Consider the following 24940-nt stretch of genomic DNA (forward strand, 5'->3'; position numbering starts at 1 on the left):
ACTCAAAACCATTAAAGCATACTGACCCAAGTTAAGATGCCTGTATTAATATTGTACCCACTAAAATTATAGAGAGGGTGCGCCTTTGAATTGGCTGGAAAAATATTCTTCTTTGAAGTTTGGATGGTAGTACGTGCGATTTGCAAATTCTGTGTGGATATTTACGAATTAATCTCTTGGGTCACAAATGGGTCCCTCTGTTTTAACCGAGTACTGGGTATTGTATTGTAATTGTACAGTGTTTTTCAGGGTTGCTAAATATTACACATATTATTAGCACGATTCGAAAATATGGAGTTATCTCGTAGACGATTTATTTATACGAGAGACTTATTAATAGTATTTGCAATGTACCTGAAATCGTCCGTCTTTGTTTTAGCAAATGGGTGTCGTTGCCACACATTCATTAATATTTGCTAAAATTGCTGAATTAAAATTGAAAGCCCAGTGCAACAAATTTTGGAAAACTCCTCTATCTACAAAACATATAAGTAGGTATTGGTCCGCTTGTGCGTGGGAAAATTCTGGGGACCCGTGGGAAACTTTTTTTTTCCTTTGATTTGCCGAGCCCAACGAGGTGACCTAGAGCCGTGGGAATTTTTCCGCTTTGATATATGCCACCTGTGTGGGCGTGTCCTAGACCGAGGGAACTTTTTCCTTTGATGTATACCAGCCTACGTGGGTGGCCACTAGACCGTGGAATTTTTTATTTCTTTGATATTCCTGTACCTACCTGGACGGTCCTGCTACTTCTCTACCTGACCGTTTAAGGAGAGGTCGCTAAGCTTCTACCACGGTATCTGATGATGTAAGCGTCATGCGAATTTTTGTTTATGGCTTTAGACTGAGAATTTGAACGTCAGTAATACGGGCCCTCCGCCGATTAACTGGAGGAAGTACGGGCGTATTGTCCGTACGAGTTAAGAGCTCTCTAAGTAGGAGTGGGGTGCGTCTAATAACAGCCTAAGCGCCTGGATTAATTCTGAAAAACTTTTTTTCTTGTCCTGGGGTTTCGTAACCTAGGGTTTGCCCGATTAAGAGGCGAGTATCAAATGCAGGGGCACTAGAGCCATTGTTATATGTTGTGTTAATTATAATATTTAAGACAAGACAATTCTTTTGGTAACATACCGATTTTGATTTATATGTACAAATCTCGAGTACACGGTCATTTAACGAAAACCTCAATAACAATGAAACCGCTTTGGAGAATTTTATTATTATACTTGTTGTTTACAAATTTGTTACGTAATTGGTGGATTACATTACATAGGTTATTTTACAAAATATGAGTAGCGTAAAAGTGCATCACAAGTCGTTACTTACTTGTGACATTAATCTACCCCTAAAGTTTTTACAACCATACGGGTGTGAGAACAAGAACCGGCAGGGATAAATTACCTGTTGTTATTAAGAATGTAATAAAGCAAAAGTTATGTGTTCTCAGTTACTTCATTGTAGAAAAAGAATGCTTTAAGAAAAGTTTAAATTTCGGCTGGGTCAAGTAATAATTTGATGTTCTAATTTATTTTGAAAAAATAGCGAATACATGTATACACAAAATTAGGTACTAAGCGCTAGAAAAGATTACGTACTAATCGGTAACCTTTTACACTTGTGGCAAAATCGTCTTTTCTAGAATTTATATGTTCCTATAAATAGCCTCCCGCGAAGGAAATGTTAGGAAATGTGATTCCATATTTACTACGATATTAATAGTACCGTAATTTTAAGAAAAATAGGTCTTTTTTTAATTAAAACTAAAAAGTCGATATTAAGTTGATACCGTGAAGTCGTCGAAAGTGGTCTTAGTGGCCCCTACAGATTGCATGATGTCGAGAGACACCTTTTTCCAAAAAAAATAAAAGGACCAGTTGGCGTTTTATAAATGCATTTTCTCCTCTAACACGAAACGAATGACATTAAAGGGTGCACTATATTAGTTACATAGGCAAAAACAGCTTTATTGGCATCTAAGGCCGTTAAAACGTGTTTTTTTTTCATATAACTCCTAAGCGGCCTACGAGAAATATTGAAAAAATAAATCGAAATCACCCCAGCACGCCCCCGAGGTCGAAATTTTACCGAAGTAGAACATGATTTGAGAACAAAATTCCAAAATTTCGGAACATTGCCGAGACGATTTTGTTAGGTGTTTTAAGGTGAAATGTGGTTACTTCATCTATATTAGTTATATAATAAAACGATTGTCATCTAACAAAACTGCGGTACAAGAAGTTGCCGAAAGCTTATTCATACACAGCATCGATTGTGTCGAGGAATACATCTTTTCGAAAAGGACCTAAGTCTCCTTTATCTAAAAATGCAACTTTCTACCTCGACACACCAAGGTGGCATTAAAGGTGAGACGCTATATTACTTCACATCGAAAAACAGCTTTTAAATTGCATCTAAAAGCAATTAAAACGCGTTTTTTTTCAAAATCAGCTCCTTAACGGCGCGAGATATCGAGAAAATAAATCGAAAATCACCCCCGCCTCCCCCAGGTCGAATTTATCGCGATTAGAAACAATGATTTGAGAAAAAAATTCCAAAAATTTCGGAAAGTTGCCGAGACGGTTGTTGTCAGGTGTTTACGTGGAAGTTGTATTACTTAGTATACTATAAAACGATCTATTAACGAAACTGTACTGTCAAATATGGCTTTTTGGGAATAACTCTTTTTGAAATCGAAAAGTGAATTGGAAATTCATCCGCGTAAAATCACACTTCCATGGACTCGACGAAAAAGAAACACAAATGGGGGCTGTAAAATCATTTCGCTAAATAAACTTGATAGTCTTGACGCGGTTTAAAAAGGCTCTTTTGGTTAGGCAAAATAGTTTTAAGTTTTAATATCGCGTCCTGAAATTACACTTTAGGCCTTGGAAGAGCAACTATTTCAAAAATAACTTTATAGTTATTATAGAAATATGGAAAAAGAAAGTCAGTTTCGCCTTGTATTCTACTCTCTTGTCTAATTTCGGGAGAAACGCGTAACAAATTGGACGAAATGGTTATTTGCGCAGTCCATACTGGTAATTCACCACAGATTTCAGCTTATAAGTAGTTATAGGTATAGGGCCGGTTCTGGACCAGTTCAAGGTCACTCGCCACCTGGCGGTGACCTTGGAAAGTAGGTCAAGGTGAAATTCAGAGGTCACCTAGCGGTGGCCTTGAAAAGTAGGTCAAGGTGAAGCTTGACGGTCACCTTCATGGTACTCGATAGTGTCAAGTTGAAGGTTGTACATTTGTAATAAAAGGCTTTCCTACGTGACCATTCACATTCCATTTTCAAGGTCATCAAAGTTCAATAACCTCATTTTTTAAGTGTCATATTTCATTTTCAAGGCCAACAAAGATCAATCACCCCATTTCTTGTGGTGTCATATATCGTGACCAAGGAAAGTGTGCCCGGGGAAAGCTCAAAGGTTAAATTCAAGGACACAATTATTAGGATATAAAGCGCGTCTGTGTGCGTGTATAATTCAGTCAGTCGGCGCCTTGCTTTTCCTAAAAATGGATTTCTCCGATTTAAATCGTAATACATTGTGCAAACCGTTTAAAAATCCTAGTGAACTTGAAATATCGAAAAAGTACAAAGTGTTGGAAATTAATGTGATTAATACCAAGTACGGGGAACGAATAATGGTAGATACTGATGATTTTGAGTGCATATTACCTCAACGTTTTTTTAATTATTTCAAAGAAGGGGGCCGTATGGAGGAATTAAACAAAATAATAAAAGCTAGTGATGTGTACATTACTAGTTCGGGTGCAGTCGGAAAAACGACTAATATATCGTTTTCGTCATAGTGGGTGTTATACATTATTTAAGCAGGGCGTCGACTGAAAAAATATTTAGTTGTAACGTAATTATGTGCCAGTGAACTCATCATTTAAAATATAATGCAAGAAGCAATAAATTCATTTGTGGAACGATCAAAGCTGCGAAGTTCACCTTTATATATGGATACGCCGAATTGTTGCAACAGTAGTGTTAATAATAATAGTTTAATATGCTGCATGCCTCGTCAAAACAGTGGCGATAGTAGTGCCGGTAATCAAAATATGGACAGTGTAGATGATGGTTATTCTACAATCGCGGAATGTGCTTCGATCGCGGAATGTGCATCGATAGATGATCATGCTAAAGAAGTGGAGGTGTATGAAAAATCACTCAACGAAAACTTAATCGATTGTGTTTATTATAAACTATCGAATAGCAGCCATCATGCAAAATATGTGGAAATCGGTTACAGCACATACCTGAACCTTGCACCTGTACTACGCATTGGGGCCGGTAACTATGAACGAGGCAAAGTTATGGTTATGAAACTTGAAGAATGGAATGAACTTCGAAGGTGGTATTCATATCTGGAGGTGCAGTTTTCCCGATCACTAGAAATCGAAAGTCAAATTAATTGGTCCGATATTAATGAAGAAGAAGACATAATCGAAGATCAGCAATATGAGTCACTGTCCACCAACCTTGGTATCTACTACAATTGGGAATTAATTAAAGGTTATGGTAGCATCTTAAAAACGGTATCAATTGAAACTTACAATTACTGCTCTTGTACTTTCGATGCTTGCGGTATAGAAGAACTATTCGATTTAAAGGATATCATTAGTTATCGATTGGAATTTCTTGAATCATATCAGTTAGAGTCTTTCTTTGAACAGTTTGTGCAACACGTTGTTAACTATCGTCGATTTCGTGAGATAGAATTCGGTGATGATGATATTTATAAAGATATTGAACATGTAATTAATTTTAAGTATAACATTAATTCGCACAACATTGTATGCCTAATGGAAATTTTACATCATCGTCCTGCTTATCTGATGTATAGCATTTGTTAATTTATAACAATAAAGAATTACTATTACTGATATTGTTTTCTTTACGATTGGGATTTAGCTATAAATAGAGCGATTGATGCATTTAAATAAACAATGCTTGTAAAGAAGCGCAAGAGTGCAGATGGTTTAGTAAATAGGCTAATCAATAGACTTCCAATTGAGTTGCATCTACCTGGTTATCAGTATTGTGGCCCTGGGACGAAATTGGATAAACGAGTTGCGCGAGGTGATCCCGGCATTAATCCATTAGACGCTCAATGTAAAATTCATGATATCAGCTATCAAGAGTATCCTGATTTAGAGAATAGACATACAGCGGATAGAATTTTAGAGGAAGAAGCTTGGAAACGCTTTAAATCAAGAGACGCAGCATTAGGTGAACGAATTGCGGCTTTAGCAGTTAGTAGCACCATGAAAGTAAAGAGAAAATTAGGGATGGGGTGCAAACGCCGATGTAAACAAAAGAAGAAATTAATACGCAAACGCGGTGGCGGTTCTTTAGCTTATTTACGTAAAGCAGTAGCAAAAAAAATGAAAACCAATGGAAATATAGCGGAAACAATAAAATCGGCACTAACAACAGCGAAACACACGGTGAAGCGGTTAGGGGGTAGAAAAAATATCAAAATACCTAGAATTATTCCAATACCGAAACAAGGAGGGTTTTTACCCTTGATTCCCATATTCGCGGGCCTATCGGCCATTGGTGCGTTAGCAGGTGGAGCATCGGGAATTGCAAAAGCAATTAATGATGCTAAAAATGCTAAGAAATTGCAGGAAGAAACATCTCGTCATAATCGTACGATGGAATCAATAGCCATAGGCGCCGATAATAAGAAAAGTGGCGGCGCGCTTTATTTGAAGCCATATAAAAGTGGAGGTGGTGCATTGTATTTAAAATCACATCCAAAAAACTAAAACTCCCCGAAAGGCCGTTAACGGATATTGATATAACAAAATTTGCCAAAGGAATACCCTTCTTTCGAAGTGTGTTCATGCGCGATAACTTGCCCAAAACACCATGGAAAAATGAAAGTGGAGTTGTAAACCTAGATACGCAATCCGGTCCAGGAACACATTGGGTTTGTTATAAAAAGCGTGATAAAAAGGTTTGGTACTACGACAGTTTCGGTAGTATTCGACCACCTATTGAACTGGTTAATTATTTTCGGGGATGCAAAGTCTATTATAATTATAGTCAGGAACAAGAGTTTAATACCACGGATTGTGGACACCTTTGCTTAAAATTCCTATATAAATAATAGTAATTGAGTGTATAGATCTAGTTATGTCCACAACGTTCAGTTTAGAAGGTGTTGGTAATGTTGCAAGCTACGATTTTTATCCACCAATAGAACTAGATCTGAACAAGAAGTACGTTATTGGATTGGTAGGATTTTACGGATGTAACAGCATTAGAAACATCTATAAAGGTAACGATAAATTTTACTACAGGAGAAGTACGGAGACAAAGCATACTAGTATAATTTACATTCCTCACGGTGCGTACGAGTTTGAAGAATTGAGTGCCTTCTTGAAATCAAAGATACCGACAGATAACTTTAGCTTGAAAGCAAATAATAATACTTTAAAGTGCGAAATCAGATGCAGTTTTGCTATTGACTTCACAAGAGAAGATAGCATTGGGCGCATGCTTGGATTTGAACGAGTCTTGTTGGAGCCTAATACGTTACATCTATCTTCTTTGGATATTCAAATAATCAAGCATACTAACATACACGTTGAGTGTAATATTGTAAGGGGTTCCTACCGCAACGGACAACAAGCGAAGGTTTTGTACGAGATTGACGTTTCCGTTCCCCCAGGATTTCGACTTGATAAAACACCAAGTAGCACGCAATATTTGGAAGTGAACACAAACACTATTAGCAACATAACTATAAAATTGGCTAATCAAAAGGGCGAAGCCATTGACTTCGGTAAAACTGAACCGTTCACAGTGAGATTGGAATTAAAAGAATATGGGTTTAAGAATTAATCGAGCACGCTCTCTACCACCCTTTGAAGATGCATATAAAAGAGTCAACAATATCAATTCTATGTTTATTCGGCGCCGGTACTCGTCGCACACGAAACAAGGAGGGGAACTAAATTCCTTCGAAAAACAATTTTTGCGATCAATCGGTTTAAAAGTGTTCAAGAAGAGAGTGAAAAATGGGCGAAATGTTAAATATTTTCCAAGACGTACATTTTGACGAAACTATTACCAAGTCGGATATTCATACGTATCTTCCTTATAGTTCATCTAACTACGGGCTGTCTGAGGAGATTCGCATTTTAATTCAAAGTCAAGATCTAATAACTGCAACGTATGATAGTTTTTTGTATATCGAAGGAAAAATAGAGCGGAAAGCGGAAGATCATCTGAAACAATGCCATCTAACAAACAATTTTGCAAGCTTTCTGTTTGAGGAGATTCGTTATGAATTAGGAGGTCAAAGAGTCGATGTTTGCAGAAATCCTGGAATTACATCAGCATTGAAAGGGTACGTTTCGTATACAACTGCGGAGAGTAAGGCATTGGCTCATTTGGGGTGGTCACCAAAAAATGAAGAGCCTTTACAAGTTGAATACACAAAAACCGATGATAATGTATCGAAATACTTTTCGGTATGCATACCGCTTAAACACATATTTGGAATGATGGAAGATTATCATCAAGTTATTGTAAACATGAAACAGGAGTTAATTCTGATTCGATCGAGAGGCGATGCCGATTGTTATCAATCCGAAGCAGATGCAACAATAAAGTTGAGCAAAATCCAATGGAAAGTGCCTCATCTCACACTCGGCGACACCGCAAAGCTTAATCTATTCGAACGGATTAACAAGAACGTTGCGATTAGTATACCTTTTCGACAATGGGAGCTGTATGAACTTCCGGCACTTAAGCAAGCATCGATGGATATATGGCCTATCAAAACTTCAACACAACTAGAAAAACCTCGATGGGTAATTGTTGCATTTCAAAAGAATAAAAAATTTTCGAAGTCTGAGAAAGCGGCGAATTTTGATAATGTAAACATCAGAAACATAAAGCTACATTTAAACTCTGAAAGTTACCCGTATGAAGCAATGCACCTGGACTTTAATGAAAACAAATATATTGTGGCATATCATCAATTCTTAGCCTTTCGACAGAATTACTATGCTAAAGATGAACAAGATGCACTATTCGATTATTCCCAATTCAAAAACTGCCCAATTTTTGTGATTGATTGCTCTAAGCAGAACGAGACGCTTAAGAATTCAACTGTAGACATCAAGTTAGAAATCGAATCGCGGAGTTCGTTTGATGCTGGAATAGTAGCGTATTGTCTTATTCTACATGATGCACTTATTCAATACAACCCTCTTACGGGTGAGGTGAAGAAGTTATAAGAGGATAGTGATTATTATTACTATTGTTATTATTTATTGTTATTGTTAATATTATTATTATTATTATTTATTTAAATATAGTGTATTTAATGAGAAGGCACTAGTTTTATTCTATCTGTCTTAAGCGGTAGACGTGAGGTCAGTTGACGATGAAGGTAATCCCTCAAAGTAGTAAGCTACCTATAAAAAACCACGATGACCTTATTAAGAGCCAAAGTGTTGCGGGTAAGCATGGAGAGCTGCTTCCAGATACAGTACGTGGTATCATATGCGGTCCCTCAAATTGCGGTAAAACTAATGTTATGCTTAGTTTATTAACTGAAGAGAATGGATTAAGGTTCAATCACGTTTACATATACTCGAAATCACTAAATCAGAACAAATACAAACTTTTAAAAGATATCCTACAACCTATGCGCGAAATCGGGTATTTTACCTTTACGGACAACGAACTTATTATGGAACCTAATGCTGCACGACCGAATTCAGTTTTTATATTTGACGATATCGCTTGTGAAAAGCAGGATAATATTAGGGCATATTTTTCTATGGGCAGACATAATGGGATCGATTGTTTTTATTTGGGTCAAACTTATAGCAAGATACCCAAACAGTTAATCAGAGACAATGCAAATTTGATTGCAGTGTTTGAGCAAGATGAATTAAACTTAAAACATATATATGATGATCACGTGGGTCCTACGATAACTATTCAACTCTTTCGCGAATTATGCTCGGAATGTTGGCGAAATAAGTTTGGTTTCTTAGTCATAAACAAGGATGCAAGCCTCGATGATGGCCGTTTCCGAAAGGGATTCGATCAGTATATAATGCCGTAACTTTTTTACCCCCACCTATTTACAAAGGTATCGTGAAGTGCAAACCATTGCAGCCATCGGCCACTTGTAGAATTATACCAAAACGCAAATCGCACCCAAACCAGAACGTCAATCGATCCCAAACCTGAACGTCAATCGATCCCAAACCTGAACGCGAATCTAGCTCAAACGCGAACGTCAATCGAACCTAAATCTGAACTCGAATCGAACCCCCCAAACCAAAACCTAACCTAAACAGGGAGCTTTCATACGTGTTCCTTTAACCGCCCACAATTAACGATGGATAACAAGGAGATGACATTGAAGAGAAGAATAATTCAAGCTCGTAAGGCGATACAGCAAAAATGTAATCATCTTAAAGCCGATCGCTTTAGCAAAGAACAGGAATTTGTGCAAACCTATCAACCGTTGATCAAGCCACTATCACGAATCGCTAAGAAAATTGAACCATCATCAGCGAAAGTGGTGGCAAAAGAGGAAGAGGATGGGGAAGATGACAAGGAAGAAGAGGTGTTTACAAAACCGTCTCCGAAACGACATCAATCTTTGAGGAGTAAATCACCACAACGTACGCCTTTGGCATCCTATTTCTCAAGAATAAATCGGAATAGGCCCTCGTCTCTTAGCGATATTAGTCCGCTCGCTAGACTTCCGTACTTCCAGAAAAATCCTCCATTTCAATTAAGTGATATTAGTCCACTTCATTATCTTCAAGGTAATACTCGATCTCGATCTCGATTGGCTACTCCACGAACTCCATCGTTCCTACAAAGCACTGTGATAGGAGAGGTGCAGCCTGAAGATGAAAACGAAGAGATTTCGTCACATTCTACATCCTCAGCATTGGTCCTTGATGAATCAGCGGCCTCGAAAGAATTTTTGGAACAATACGAATATCTACCGCGTATATACGTTGAACGTATGATGCGAGATACCACTAAAGCAATTGACACTACTTTTGGTATACACTATGAGGTAGAAACTGATAAGTGGACAATTGGTAATACTCCCGTAACGATAAAGGGAAGTGATTTGGTTATTAATGGGGTCCAGTACAAAGGTACTGCGGGCCTATATGACCTCATAATTATGAATGTGCCAGACGAAACGCTAATTACTAAAGAAGACCGAGAAAACTATAAACGGATTTTATTGGCTACGAACGTAGTAAGACGCGACTGCGATTCTCAGGGGCGATTACGTAGTAACAAAGGCTTTAAATATACGCAAATAATTAAGCCTTTACTGATGGAAGAGGTAGAGAATATAGGTGCGAAGTCTGGAAGCGGTGCTACTCTATTCAAGGAACTTGCTCGGCCAGTTGAGTACAAATATTGGAATGATGTACATGAGTTAATACAAGACTTACAAATATTATGGGGCGAGAAGATGGCTGGAAATACGGGATTAGAAAATGAAATATTATCAATTGTTGAAGAGCTCCATGAAGATGGTTACATTGAAAAACCTACCGAGCGTTTCCTTAAAAGCTTAGCAAACTATAAATAGCGAGTCACTTAAACCAACTTGACATAAAAAAAAAAATGACTGTTGACAAATTTGGTCGTCCGCACGATTATCAAAAAGCTGCATCCCTTGTTACAACGACTGGCTTTAAACTAACTCATGACAATCATTTCAATGTTGGGAATAGGAGATTGACAAACGTAGCGGACCCGCTCGAGGATCATAACGCGATTAATTTAAAATATTATTCCACTACAAGATACGATCAAGGTGGTAATCGTTTAAAACAGGTAGCTGATCCTGTGGAAGACGACGACGCAGTAACTAAGAGGTTCCTTCAAACGTACACGCAAGATATTAAGACGTCATTAGACAGTTACCAGATCAATTTGCTCACGTTAGGGCAAAAAATAGGAGAAATCAAGGATCTCTTGACTAAAGTACAGGAGGAATGTCCAAACAACAAGTCGTAAATGAGTTACATAGACCTGCAAGGAAGAATTTTTCCCGAAGAAGAACCGTAATTAAGGGATTTGATGACCTTTGGCAAGCGGATTTAGGAGAATTTACCCAATACGCTAAACATAATAATGGCTATAGGTATATACTTGTGGTTATTGATTGTTTTTCGAAATACCTTTGGACCAAAGGGCTAAAGACGAAAACGGGCGAAGAAGTAACTAAAGCTATGAAAACCATTTTTAAGGCAGGTCGAGTGCCGAAAAACATTCAAACCGATGCTGGAAAAGAATTTTACAATAAACATTTTGAAACGTTAATGCAACAAAATAAAATCAATCATTATTCTACATACAGCACGAAGAAAGCAGCAATCGCCGAACGCGTCATTAGAACAATAAAAAATTCTCTGTATAAAACGTTCAGCTTGCGCGGAAAGTATAAGTGGCTTGATGTATTAGATGCTACGACAAGCGAATACAACAATCATAGACATCGAACAATTGGTATGAAACCAAGTGAAGTGAATGCAGATACAAAGCTTAGTGCTTATACGCACATAAAACTATTTAACAGAACGCATCGCTTTAAAGTAGGTGATGTAGTGCGCATCAGTAAATACAAGAGCATCTTCGAAAAAGGATATACTCCCAACTGGTCTTGTGAGCTGTTTAAGATCATAAAAATTCGCATTACCAATCCAGCTACTTACCTCCTCGAAGACATGAAAGGAAATCCTGTGTTGGGTGGATTTTACGAGCCCGAATTGCAGAAGGCTAAAGATCCTGATGTATATTTGGTTGAGAAAATCCTTCGACGTAAGAACAACAAAGTGTATGTAAAGTGGCTGGGTTTAAATGAGAAATCTTGGATTAATCGAGACAATATTGTTTCATAAGCATTTATTGTAAATGAAATACTTAGGTAGCACTAGTGATATGTGAAGGAATGTAGGTAATAAGGTACATGAAATAAAAACAATAGAAACAATTAATATCGTTTTATTACCATCGAGATTACCATGCACAGTATATACATTTAAAATTTCATTAATTGATACAATAATCCTAAAGTACGTTTATAGCTATCTATATCGGACGACGGCCAGGCTCCTGAATCTGGCCCACATGACCATCCCAAACATAAATTGGGATTCTGTTCACCTTTTTGAATATTTTGTAATATCCAATGGTATATCTGACTATGTTCATCGTTTTCCCACGGTTGAAACATGTAACTAATATTATTTTCTAGCAGTACCTTAATCAAAATTTCGAGACACTTATAGTTTGCATAATACGCCGATTTTTCAATGCATTCTGATAAAATACATGAAGTATTCCTATATGTAGCATTAAAAGTTTCTAAGCTAGATTTTACATCACTTAACATACAGTACGAGTGATCATTACATAACGAGTCATACAAATACATCTTCAGTGGTACGTTATCTATTTCGCACATTTCATGTAAAATTTTATCTACGTCACTATAACTTAATGAGTGATAACCTTTATTATTACAAAGCTGTATAAAAGTTTTGATAATCCTATCTAATTTAAATTTTTCGTCAAATAAGGTCTTAATAATTACTTCATCTACATAATTTAAATTTACTGCACACAAAACAAAATATTCATCAGGAATAATGATATGATGTAACATATCAAGTATAAACTTATTATCTTCATTGGATGACTTTCCCATTAAAGAACGTTTCAGAGTAGTTTTGTAAATTAGGTCGCTATTTCGCCATAGTTGTTCATGCATTATGTTTTTAGGATTGCTCATAGTGACAATCTCTGCAATGAAAAAAGAAATAGGTATAGTATTCTATGTAAAATTATATCCCCAAGGCCTAGTGTCAGTGGAATTGAACTGTATTATTCTTTTGTCATCGTGAGGACTGAGTACTACCTTATCTTGCTTGATTGTAAAAACTTCATGTTTCTTTGACCTAATTATATGTTGATACCTTTTTATTATATCACGTTCAAATAAAGCATTTTTATAATCATTTATAGTGATTTGTTTAATACTAGTCGCAGTAGAACCCTTTGATTTCTTTACAACTTTTTTATCAACGGCGTAAGCGTACATTTTTGCACGAAGACCTACAAACTCTAACATAATGTTTCCATGATTCTCATCTTTCATTAAGCCCGGAACCTTCTTATTGACTAACGGAATTCCAAAAATATTAGTGGGGCTATAGTCAGAGGTATCAAATTTAGCAATATCTTCTTTGATACATTCATAGATATCTGAAACGGTAAAAGAGTATATAAGACTATCAGTATCAGTGTAAAGTAGCTTAACATTATTGTTAAACTTGGACAAGGTGTAACCGTAATGAAAATCATACAAAAAAGTTTTCGAAACATCTAAAACGGCAAACCCTGCATATATAGGTTTGTTCAAGAGTACCTCTAACCTATTCATTTCAATGATGATCATGTCATTATCAAAGATTTCGCAACTATGAAAATTTGGTTTTGATATGTAAGCACGAGCACCATAGCGCCCATCCCATTTTGTGATTAAGTGTACGTCCTTATATTTTCGAACATTCTCCATTAACTTTCCATAAACGTTATTAATCATGTTTTTATAAAAATTTTTATCAAATTCGTTTTGAGATTGCTGTCGCATCGCAGTATTTAAATCAATATATTTTTTTAACCACGATGACTGCTTGAAACGTAAGATACGGTGCACTTTCACCAATTTCAATCCGTATTTTAAATAAAGTTTTAAGTTTCTGTAATGAATTACATAGTTGCGTTTTGGGTACAGCGTTAGTAGTAATTTCTTCATTTTAGATGTCGAAATAGGTGGAATCATGTGTTCTGGTGCTAGCGGTAGATCACTATGGAGCTCGTGTAATTCAATGGGATAGTCTAAATCGCATTCTAATATATAACCAATTTCGGAATCATCAGGGTGATTTATGATATTCAAATCTTTAAAATTTGCTTCATCTACAAAACAAAATTCAGCAAATGGTAAATACTCGGACATAGCTGCACCATATAAATTATTTACATCATAATACATTAAGTATACAGTTTCAGAATTAGGGTCATACTCATCTCCCATATATTTATTGTTAGCTTTAGCATATCGATTCGAACATTGAGACACGCCACCTCTAATACCTCTTTCAATAAACATTATCATATCAATATCTGTTAATAACTCTAATTGTATCTGCGTAATTTTCAGCATGGCATCAAACGCTAAACCGGGAGCGGTATAATAGTGGAGGGGGTCAAGTTTATATGTATTTAAACATGTTTGGCGAAAATTTTCAAAAATGTCTGCTAAAAGTAGAACGTCCGTTTTTAAATATAAGTCAGAATATTCACCCAATGTTTTAATATTAAATTTGTTCCAAACCTTAATAGCATGGCTATAACTATCATCGCTGATCGTGTTGTTACGAAGGTGACTGTAAAATGTTTGCTTTGGAGGTAAAGTAGTATCATTTAGTTTATCCCAACTATCAATATACTCATAAGGGAAAACACCTTTGCGAGTTAATAAAGAGAATTCCTCATCATTATTACAATTTGCTCTGGTAATCATTTTTTTCTCATTGTCCAAAAAATTAGATAACTTATCAATACTACTACTCATAAATCTAAAAGAGTCAATAAATCTGAAACTAATTATGGTACCCTCTATTGTTTTAGTGAACGAGATGTATTTTTCTTTGTTGACAGGCAACAGCGATATGTGACCGGTAATTCTAGTAGCCAATTCTCTAATAATGAAATGCGAATCATAACCTGACAAATTGTGAAAGGCAACGGGAATTACATGGGAATCCTTATAATTTAGGTTACAATGCGAATGTGACGCTCCTCGATATTGCCCCGTAAAGTGGTTATGATCTCTAACCTTCGTATCGTACTCGGTGAAAGGTTTTAAGCAAATGTGACAAACTATTGAATTCCTAAAGTTATCAATCTGACTAGGATTTAAAGTTTGCATTGGAATGATGTTTGCGATGATTTCATTAGCCCAATGGGCAATGCTATGAAGTTCTTTAATGAACCAGGAAATGCAATCGTTTCCCCTATAAAGCCTAAAGCGTGATAATGAATCGTTGTAGCAGCATTTTAAATAATATGCAACGCTGAAAGGTATATGTTTCGACTGAAATATGGTGTGATTCTCGCGGATAGTTAAATTTGAACAATTTTCTAATATACTTTCTAAATCCGCATAAATTACGAAAGGTACCATCTCCTGAAAACGGTAATTTTTAAACTCTAAACGATTTTCTGTTTCCCTTGGCACTCTAACAGCGCAGTGGTTTTGCTGCTGGCAATAAGTGGTATGCTTTTTAAGAAGACGATCTGCAGAAAAATAGTTCAGACATCGGTTACAAATAAACTTCCTATGATCCTTATTCGATAATTGCTTGGAGACGAGAGCCGACATGTTCTTAATCCACGCAAAATGGTAAACAGTATTATTTTTCACATTAATAGCCTCGGCAATGGAACCATTTATATGTGTAATAGTGGGAAGTAGTAGAAGATTTATAGGATCTTTATCGCTCATATGATTAGTACTTAATGCAAAGGGCAATATCGATTTACCTTCAATGCAAAACAAATTGATTGCTAGATTATTTAGTTTTTCAAATTTGGTTACATCTTCTAGTTTAATTGGAAAATTAATTGCATTATAGTTTAACACTTCACTAAAATGAGGATAACCGGAAATTCTATCTGAATGATGTTGAGCAGGGTATAAAGCTGAAACGATCGCCCACAGAAAGCAAAATTCATCATTATTTTTAACATTAACTACTGCATGCTTAACTGCTATGAAATGAGGAACTTTAACGTAAGTTGATATACCACCTTTGAAAGGAATGTAGCTATTAATATTTACTTTTAAATGTAAAACTTCATATAGGGCCCAACCTGAATCTTTTTCAGAAAACTCTTCTAATTTTTGTTGTAGTATAAAATAAACGTTCTCCTTATACCACTCGTGCAAGTCAGTGATATTGTTTATTACATCATTTTTCGTGCGGAACGTTTTCAAATCAACAATGTGATTTTGAGGTTGAATGAAATTACATGCTAAAACAACATTTACCTTTAACATTGACTGCTTTAACATTAATTTAATCTTTCGCGCAAAACTACTGTACGCATTTTTTAAAAAAATTAAAGGGTCCTTAGTATTTCCTATATTTACGATAATTCCTGTAAGTAACCTACCATTGAAACATGAATCTAAAGTATACCAACCTAATCTACGTGTTCGTTTTTTAGCAACACCATCAATTCCATCGCCCTTTTTTTCTGAAGCGTTCTTTAATTGTTTAAGTCGTACAAAATAGCATTTTAACAATGACAGACTGTTTTCCAATTTATGCAAACTTTCATTTACTTCTAAATACAGTTTATTTTTAATCATTTTTTGTAATAACTTTATATTAGTGTTAATGATACGAATGTGTCTCACATATTCATCTCTTGTTTTTAAAAGCGACAACGCTTCTCTGGTTAATTTAACTAAATCGCTACTGTTGAACATTTTTGCATTAATAGCCTCACTCATAGTTACCTTATTACAAAGTATCCAAATAAGGTGGATATGTAGCCGTCGTACTAATGATTTAAATAACTATAACAGCACTTTAGGATTATGTAAAACGTTTCAGCTATAATCCGTGAATGGTAACTGACTTCAACTTATTCTAAATCCGCTTATATAGCTGGCCATCAAGGATAAATACCTAGAGGTTAAATATCCCTCCAATAAAAGTAGATCAAGGTGCAAAAGACGAAAGTCCAAAGTACAAAGTACATAACATTATTTGAAGGGCAAATATTAAAAAGGTTAACGATCTTTCGCGTAAATGTATAAATAGATGAAGGTTATGCAAAGGATAAAGTCAAAAGTTCAAAATACAAGGTACTTAACCTTTCAATGTCATTATTTGAAGGGCAAATATTAAAAGGTTAACGATCTTTCGCGTAAATGTTAAAATAGATGAAGGTTACACAAAGAATAAAGTCAAAAGTTCAAAATACAAAGTACATAACCTTTCAATGTCATTATTTGAAGGGCAAATATTAAAAGGTTAACGATCTTTCATACAAATAAATCAAGGGCAAAGGGTAAAGTGCAAAATATGTACATACACACATACATAATCTAGGCAAATATGTGAATTGAATTTAAAAAGGGATTACGCAACAAGCGCTCCAAGTTACTTCGCGCGAAGCGCGAAGAATTTTTCGAAATTTTGCCGAAATTTTTCTCAGGGTTCATTGACCCCCAAAATTTGTAATTTGACACCCGAAAATTGTCAAAAATTGTAATATGACACCCGAAAATTGCCAAAAAATGTAATATGACACCCGAAATTGTAACATGACACCCGGAATTGTAATATGACACCCGGAAATTGAAATATGACACCCGGAAATTGAAATATGACACCTAAAAATTGTAATACGCCACCCGAAAATTGCCCAAATTTGTAATTTGATACCAAAAATTGTCAAAAATTGTAATACGATACCCAAAAAAAATTGCCAAAATTTGTAATTTGATACCCAAAAAATTGTAATATGATACCAAATTTTGTAACACGATACCCAAGCAAATTGCCAAAATTTGTAATTTGACATCCAAAAATTGCCAAAAATTGTAATATGACACCTAAACATTATCAAAATTTGTAATATGGTACCTAAACATTACCAAAATTTGTAATTGTAATTTAAATGATACCCCAAAAACTGTACCTAAAAAACTGAAAAAAATTGTAATTTGATGCCATAAAATTGCTCAAATTTTTAATATGATAGCCCAAAAAGTATTGGAAACAATGATGTTGGGCACCCAAAAGTTTTGGACACAATGTGGCCCAATTTAATTAGAAGAAAATTGTTTTGGTTATTGGGGTTTCACCTAGGCGGATGGAATCGAATGTATTGGATGTTCGCAGAGAAAACGATAGGACTTTGCACCTGCTATTCAGGTCAGTTCGTTAACTTTGCTTACGTGAACTATGGACTTCCGCACGTGTTCGGTCATTAACCGCGCCATTTCCGCCAGCACTGCTAAAGTCTGCAAAATTTTATACATATACACTTAACATTACGTTTGAAAAATCAGTTGCTTCGCGTCAATCAACGAAAATGCCTGGCAATAATAATAAACGCGTGAAGTTGTCCCTTAAAAAGGCACCCTCGCAACAAGTGCAAACTGCTCCAACTATGTTGGGGCAGTTGCTCCTGCAACCAAACGTCATCACGACCATCAGTGCGCAACCGGCGGGTACGTCGGGTACAGGGGCGCGACAGGAAACACAGCGGATTCCTGATCAAACCCCTGTACCTGTAATATCCATAGCGGATAGTGACGTGGAGGACGAGTTCAATCGTCTGTTTGAAAGGTAAGTTTTCATTAATTTATACCTTTTTTTTAATTTAGTAAATGCGCTATGCAATACACTATTTCATACTATTTTCATTTTTTTCAAGCGTAACGCCCCCCACGTTACCTTCATCCACCCCGCTCCGGGCGCCGCCGCCACCACCACCACCGCAGTATGGTGGAAAAAATTTAGATTTGCTGCGGGGGGGAGGAACACGTCATTTTTAGTCCTGAAAGTCAGGACATCCTCCCCCCATACAGTCAAATGGATCCGGTGCTGCAGCAGCAACCTATGGAGCAGCAGCTGCATCACCAGTCACAACAACAGCACCAGCAGCAGCCCCAGCCCCAGCCCCAAGCCCAACTTCAACCCCAGGCTCAGCACCAGCAGTCCCAGCATCAGCAGCCCCCGCATCAGCAACAGCAAGCGGTTCCTCCAACCAACTTGGAGGAATTCCGAAATACTGGTGTGCAGTGGCTGCGTGCGTTGTTGGGGACGTACCGGCAGAGTGCTGGAGTTCACGAAGGGCGGATCGCCCAAATGCGAGCTGCCCTCGAACGTGAATCGCAGAACTTCGAGGTTTTGCGGAATAATATCCGCAAAACCGAGAATGTTCTGCGATTGCTCGAGGACGCGGAAGTGTAGTATTAAGATATTTTTAAGGTATTATAATTTAGTTAATAAGTAGTCTTAGTGTTATTTTAGTTATTGGGAGTTTTAGTTTTTCTTTAAATAAATAATTATCTTTACGTGCGTGTTATTATCACACATCATCAAATTCATAGCAATTTTTAAGGTAGTTCCTACTTTATAGTTTGAAAAAAAAACTCAAAGTCATAAATCTAAAACGCATTCAGGGCGATTAGCTTAATCATTGGTACAAGTCGCAAATTAATAAATTAATTTAGTTTAGTCCATACTTTTTCTGTCATTTAAAAGTCACGAACTTCATCCATTTCGATTTGTTAAGCAGGCCTGCCATATACAATGGATGCTCTTTTAAATAAAACTGTTTCTATTTCCTTGCATCACCCTGTATAAAACAAATTAATTTCAAAATGAGATACGTTTATTGGTTTACACATAGCTACTACGGAAAAATTGGCAACTCTATTTATTAAGCGTTTCCAAAAAAAAAATGGGAAATTACACTGAATTTAAAAGGCCATTTCCAAAAAAATATTAGTACCTTGACATTACACTGTCACGTTCACCCATTTCGAAGTTTAATAGGTCTGCACTTGAAAGTGTTAATTGTGGAGGCTTTTTAAATTCACTTTTAAGTTACGCAAAAGTACTTAGTAATGCTGTTTCAATTTCACGGCATCACCCTGTATAAGAGAAATTCATTTCAAAATGAAATGTGTGTTTATTGGTACATACTATATAAAAATTAACAACTTTACAAATGATTCATTACCTTAAACGTCCATTTCCAAAAAAGTAAAAAATTCAAATGTGCACATAACTTTTAAACGCGTATTTCCAACAAATAATGGTAAGAAGTTCAAAATTATTAAATCCAAAACACTAAACCTAAACGTATATTTCCAAAAAAGTAAAAAATCTAAAATTCCACTAGGAATATTAAACTTTACACTTTTTTATTTAATATCTAATGTGCATAGTTTTTGGTTTATGCACGAAAGTTCGTTATCAAACTTCACTTTCGTCCTATATCCGAATATTTTCACGTTGTTGAAGATGACGTCCTCCATTGGTGACACCATCTCCAATTGGCCCTGAGGGTCCATTAGTAACCCGTACGCATTCTTTCGGTCACCCACCGTTAACGTTTTCATTTTTCTTTGCGCCTCCAACATCTCCACATCAAATTTTAATTGCTTGATGTTTTTTATTAACGTTTCCAGCCTTCTCCTCTTCTGGACAGCTATCTCTACTTTAATCACTCCACCACGCCTAGTTACACTACCCTTCTTATGCATGTTTTCTCGATCAACACTGTTGCTTAATGAACTCATAGTCACGTAGGAAAGCCTTTTATTACAAATGTACAACTTTCAACTTGACACTATCGAGTGCCATGAAGGTTACCGCCAAGGAGCGGGTGACCTTGAAAATCCTCACCTCTACCTACTTTCCAAAGTCACCGACCGACCTTGAAGGTTTTCACCTCTATCTACTTCTCAAAGTCACCACCGAGAGCGACCTTGAAAGTCTTCACCTCTACCTACTTTCCAAAGTCACCGACTTTGAGCTTCACCTTGACCTACTTTCCAAGGCCACCGCCAGGTGACCTCTGAATTTCACCTTGACCTACTTTCCAAGGCTACCGCCAGGTGGCGAGTGACCTTGAACTGGTCCAGAACCGGCCCTATATAACTACTAACGCCTTCAAAGAAACCTACGTTCTAAACGTCAAGTCTCCAATGAAATCCAGTTTTTTCCTGTTACCGTTCCCGTGGGAATTTCGGAAACTCAGAAACTTCCCCCAAAGAGACATAGAGACAGGCAAGCATTCATTTTTATTTATATAGATAATATCATACTCGGCGAACGTTGTATCACCTATCCCAACGAACTTCGTAAATATGGCTGCATTGACATTTCCATATAATGCAATTATAGTGTGCACATTTTAAATAAAAAAGTTAAGAGAGATGCTGTTTCAGGACATGGTTGAGATGTGTTGCAAAATCACACTGTGCACATTTTAAATAGACGAAAGTATTGAGTTAACATATGCGCACTAGCATGTAAGAAGGCCACAGCGGGCTATACGGAAACCAAACACCCCGTATAAAAACGGTGTATTGCGATGGATTCTACATAAAAAAAGCGCCCAAAAAAATATTTTCCTAAAATAAATTAGCTTTAATAATAAGAAACGGGCCATTAAAGAAATTAAGCAAACTCGAGAAACGCCCCCTAGCGGCCAAACGATTAGAGATAGCTCTGTACATATCTAAGACTACATTAGCGCGACCGGATCACTGGATGTCCGGAGTAAAGGGGTTGCACAGACGACAAAAAAATTTTCTTACATGTTCGGAATTTTAGCTGTCTGTCAGGGAAACAGGAATTTTAAGAAAAATATAAGAAATTATAATATAATAAAATCAAATTATGAGTTACTAATAGTACCTATTCTGTGCTCTCGGTCAGGATCCGTGGGGGGGGGGGGGGGGGGCGTCGAAAATCATCACGCCTTGAAATTTATTGCTGAGGCAACGATTTTGCCAGAAAACTTATTTTTGGAGCTGGTTATCCTAACCGTAATCAAATTTAAGAGAAAAACTCAAATTAAGGCATATCGTGGTATTAATTAATGTTATAATCCTACTAATTTGCATGGAAAAAATGTTAATCTTTTGTTAGTTTTTGTCGTATAAATATTTGCAACAAATGTACAATGTACAAAACATGTAAACAAAAAAAAATACACAAAAAATTAATTATGAAACAACTATTTACCTTAATGTGAGTGTTTCTATAAAATTGTGTTATGTAATATAATAAATTTTGTACGTTTCTATAACCAAAAAAGTGTGCAATTTAAGAATGTAGGTAATGAAAAATAGCCGTTGCTATAAAAAAATATATATGCCCCCTTGACTCTGCAGACGTATGCCACTGGGCACTGACCACAATTTTAAAGCATGTAGATTGGTAGCAAACTTTTTATTTGGATACCATAAAAAGCTTCTTTAACAAAATATTGTTTTGAAAGATATGTTTCAGACAAAATTTCCACCCTGTATAATTCAAGGCCATGGAATGAACTCCATCATTAATAACCAAATCGTCAAAAAGATTTTGCCTTATTTCTAAGTTCTTTCAAAATATAAAATGCAGGTCAGTATTTAAAAAACTAAAGTTGATAATGGCCCCAAAAAAACGAAACGTGGCACTCTGTATGGGAAAAAAGACGCTGCTATCAAAATTGTAGCTACGATTCTTCTCCTCAGGGGTTGATCTTTTATGTTTCAGTTATATTTAACAGTGCGTTTGTTTCTGCGGAAATTAACTAAAAACACGAAGGATCTGTTCCAAATAAAATAATGTTTATTGTTAAATAAATTGCATAGGTACATCCACGAACTTATAAATTAAGATGGACTGCTAATGCTGAATTAACAAATGACACCTACATGGAGGCCACCATGATGTGCACTCACATGGCGCGAAATTCAAATCAACCAATAAACAAGCATTAACCCAACATTAACGTTTTATAAATAAATTACTGTGACACATGTCATTTTTCAAGGTTGCAATAGTCTCAAAACTTGAGCACTAGGAAAATTCCACTAGAAAATAACTAAAATGTGCACATCATGGCGGCGACCATGCTAGGGCCATTTCTACCTCTATGCAACTGTTTGATCAGCAGTCCATCTTACTTTATAAGTTCGTGGGTACATCAAACCCAAATGTCAAGGGAGAATTTATTGTATTATTTTGCTTGGGATGGCAGGGTGTGTATATAGTCAAGTGTACAAATATAAATCAACCAAGGAAAATGTTACAAAAAAAACTTGCGAATCCAAGTACCAAGGAGGTTGATGTGTGAAGATAATTAATGGCATTTTCATGTTATTGTGTCATACCCGAGGTCATACCACAATCAAAGAATGCGAGGTAGGTACAAAATCAACACCCCACTTTAATGGCCGGTATATAAAGCATACTTCTATGTTGTCAACAATGTTGTTGTTCTCAAAGAATGTTATTCTTTGAAAAAACATCCGAGCATATGCCTAACAACATTGTTAGTCTGACAAGATATAGTGGACTAAGTGTTTTTAGTGATATGATTACACTGTATGGTTAAAGCTTTTGCGATGTCCTTATTGTTCGTAATAAAGGGGCTATAAAAGATTGGTGTTAGTGGAGCCATCTGTTAACTCGTCTTTTAAGATTATTCAACTGTTTCAGCCCTCCCAGATCCCAATGAATTTGTAATGCACTGTAAAGTTTTAAATTCCTGTGTGCATTGCACTATATTCAAAACATGCAAGTGGTGCAAGGTACAGTAGGGCCAGTACATCTTTCGCGGTACTTACCTATTCTGACAAAATATTAAAAGCGAGCACACAGCGAACTCACCCGCTCCAGCTGCGCACCAAAGTGCACTGGCACCCTCAATCACGTAACCATCAAATTTAACAGTACCCTCTTGCTCCAAATCGGGACTAAATTTGGACAACAACATTTTGACCACCTTATCATGACCATACCTTGCGGCAATAATGAGAGGTGTACAATGTTGACCTTCATCTTCGACAACAGACTAAAATAGTCCAAATCAATTTATATTAACAAAGAGCAAGCTACTTACATTATTCAAAAGTTTAGTCACTTCAATTCCATTTTTATCACTTAACAAAGTGTAGAGCGTTATCGCCATGCCATCCCTAGCAGCGTAGTAAACGCGATTTTTAAACGACTCGCTCATAATTACTGCTAAAGCGAGGAAATCGACTTCATTGAAATTCTATTTTAAACTGTCACACCGAACACACGAGTTACAACTTTCTCCGAGAATGACGTCGATTCTCTGCTTATACTTGGAGGTTGAGATGACCAGCTGATTTTTACAGGTGCGCAGTTTGTGTACGATTTTATCCCACTCTCATTCCTCTGCACGTGACTCGAAAATGCGCGCCAAATTCCCCTCATTATCGAACAAAAAATTTGCCGGGTTCACTGGTTGGGGCAATCTGATAAGGAGCAAAGACACCACATCGTCATACATAAAAAATCGGTTTTGTGATATTCGGTACAGAGTCGGATTGCTCTGATTTTCGCGTAGAAATATGCCCCAATTCCTAGATCAATGGCGCGTTTGCGATCACGCACGTGCAGACCGATTGTTTTTGTTACAAAAGTAATGCTCCGATTATCTAAATGAGGGGCCCATTTCAATTAGAAGGCAATCCGGTCCCGATTCTATATCTAGTAAGAAAAAAGGTGACCTAAACCCAAACCAGTTATTAATCAAAAAGTTAACATTTACCGTCATATTTTTGATAACCTGTGAACTCGGAGCATCTAATTTTATTTTTACATATCATAAAGGCTCGCACTTGTGTGACCTTTTAGCCCCTAAATGAATATATAGGTAGGTATCTAGAATTTTCCAGAAATATTTTAAATATATTCAAGGAATAATTATATTGGATATTCCATGATTATTTCCTAAAGAATATTCCAGGAATAATTTTAGGAGTTATACAAATTTTAACATAACATTAACAACTAAGAATTAAGGGATTTTGTAGGTCGTAGAACAAAGTATATACCTACCTATGTTTCATCAGGGATTATTTGGCCCTATATACGGCTATATGGCCCACATAATTTTGAAGATTCCTTATGAATTTGACAAAAGCGTCAAACAAAATGGCCCTTCTTAAAAAGAATTCCTAATAAATAAATCCGTCAAATCTAAGGGACGAGGTTGGTTGATTTGAAAAATGTGGAGCGTTTTAAGAACCCAAGCAGAAAAATTAAAAAATTAAAATGT

General features: G+C 36.3%; 4 protein-coding genes across 4 annotated transcripts; 2 read left to right on the forward strand and 2 right to left on the reverse strand.

The window, feature by feature from the left end:
- The first annotated feature begins 7041 nt into the window (after nucleotides 1-7041).
- On the forward strand, nucleotides 7042-8268 carry LOC116182751. The gene has a single exon (XM_031503294.1). The coding sequence runs from the start codon at nucleotides 7042-7044 to the stop codon at nucleotides 8266-8268; it is 1227 nt and encodes a 408-aa protein (XP_031359154.1).
- A 3750-nt stretch (nucleotides 8269-12018) lies between these two features.
- LOC116182752 lies at nucleotides 12019-14100 on the reverse strand. Its single transcript, XM_031503295.1, has one exon. It carries the CDS (start codon nucleotides 14088-14090, stop codon nucleotides 12867-12869), a length of 1224 nt encoding a protein of 407 aa, XP_031359155.1. The 5' UTR covers nucleotides 14091-14100; the 3' UTR covers nucleotides 12019-12866.
- LOC116182755 (protein fem-1 homolog B-like) lies at nucleotides 12019-24387 on the reverse strand. The gene is made up of 3 exons (XM_031503299.1): nucleotides 23753-24387; nucleotides 23478-23704; nucleotides 12019-12835 (listed from the first exon to the last, which is right to left on the reverse strand). The coding sequence occupies exons 1-3, from the start codon at nucleotides 23867-23869 to the stop codon at nucleotides 12811-12813; spliced, it is 369 nt and encodes a 122-aa protein (XP_031359159.1). The 5' UTR covers nucleotides 23870-24387; the 3' UTR covers nucleotides 12019-12810.
- Nucleotides 17824-19199, forward strand: LOC116182754 (general transcriptional corepressor trfA-like). The gene is made up of 2 exons (XM_031503298.1): nucleotides 17824-18468; nucleotides 18557-19199. Exon 2 carries the CDS (start codon nucleotides 18715-18717, stop codon nucleotides 19093-19095), a length of 381 nt encoding a protein of 126 aa, XP_031359158.1. The 5' UTR covers nucleotides 17824-18468; nucleotides 18557-18714; the 3' UTR covers nucleotides 19096-19199.
- Nucleotides 24388-24940: the final 553 nt, after the last annotated feature.

The sequence above is a fragment of the Photinus pyralis genome, unplaced genomic scaffold, assembly GCF_008802855.1.
Source record: "Photinus pyralis isolate 1611_PpyrPB1 unplaced genomic scaffold, Ppyr1.3 Ppyr1.4_unclustered_Scaffold7388, whole genome shotgun sequence".
Lineage (NCBI taxonomy): Eukaryota > Metazoa > Arthropoda > Insecta > Coleoptera > Lampyridae > Photinus > Photinus pyralis.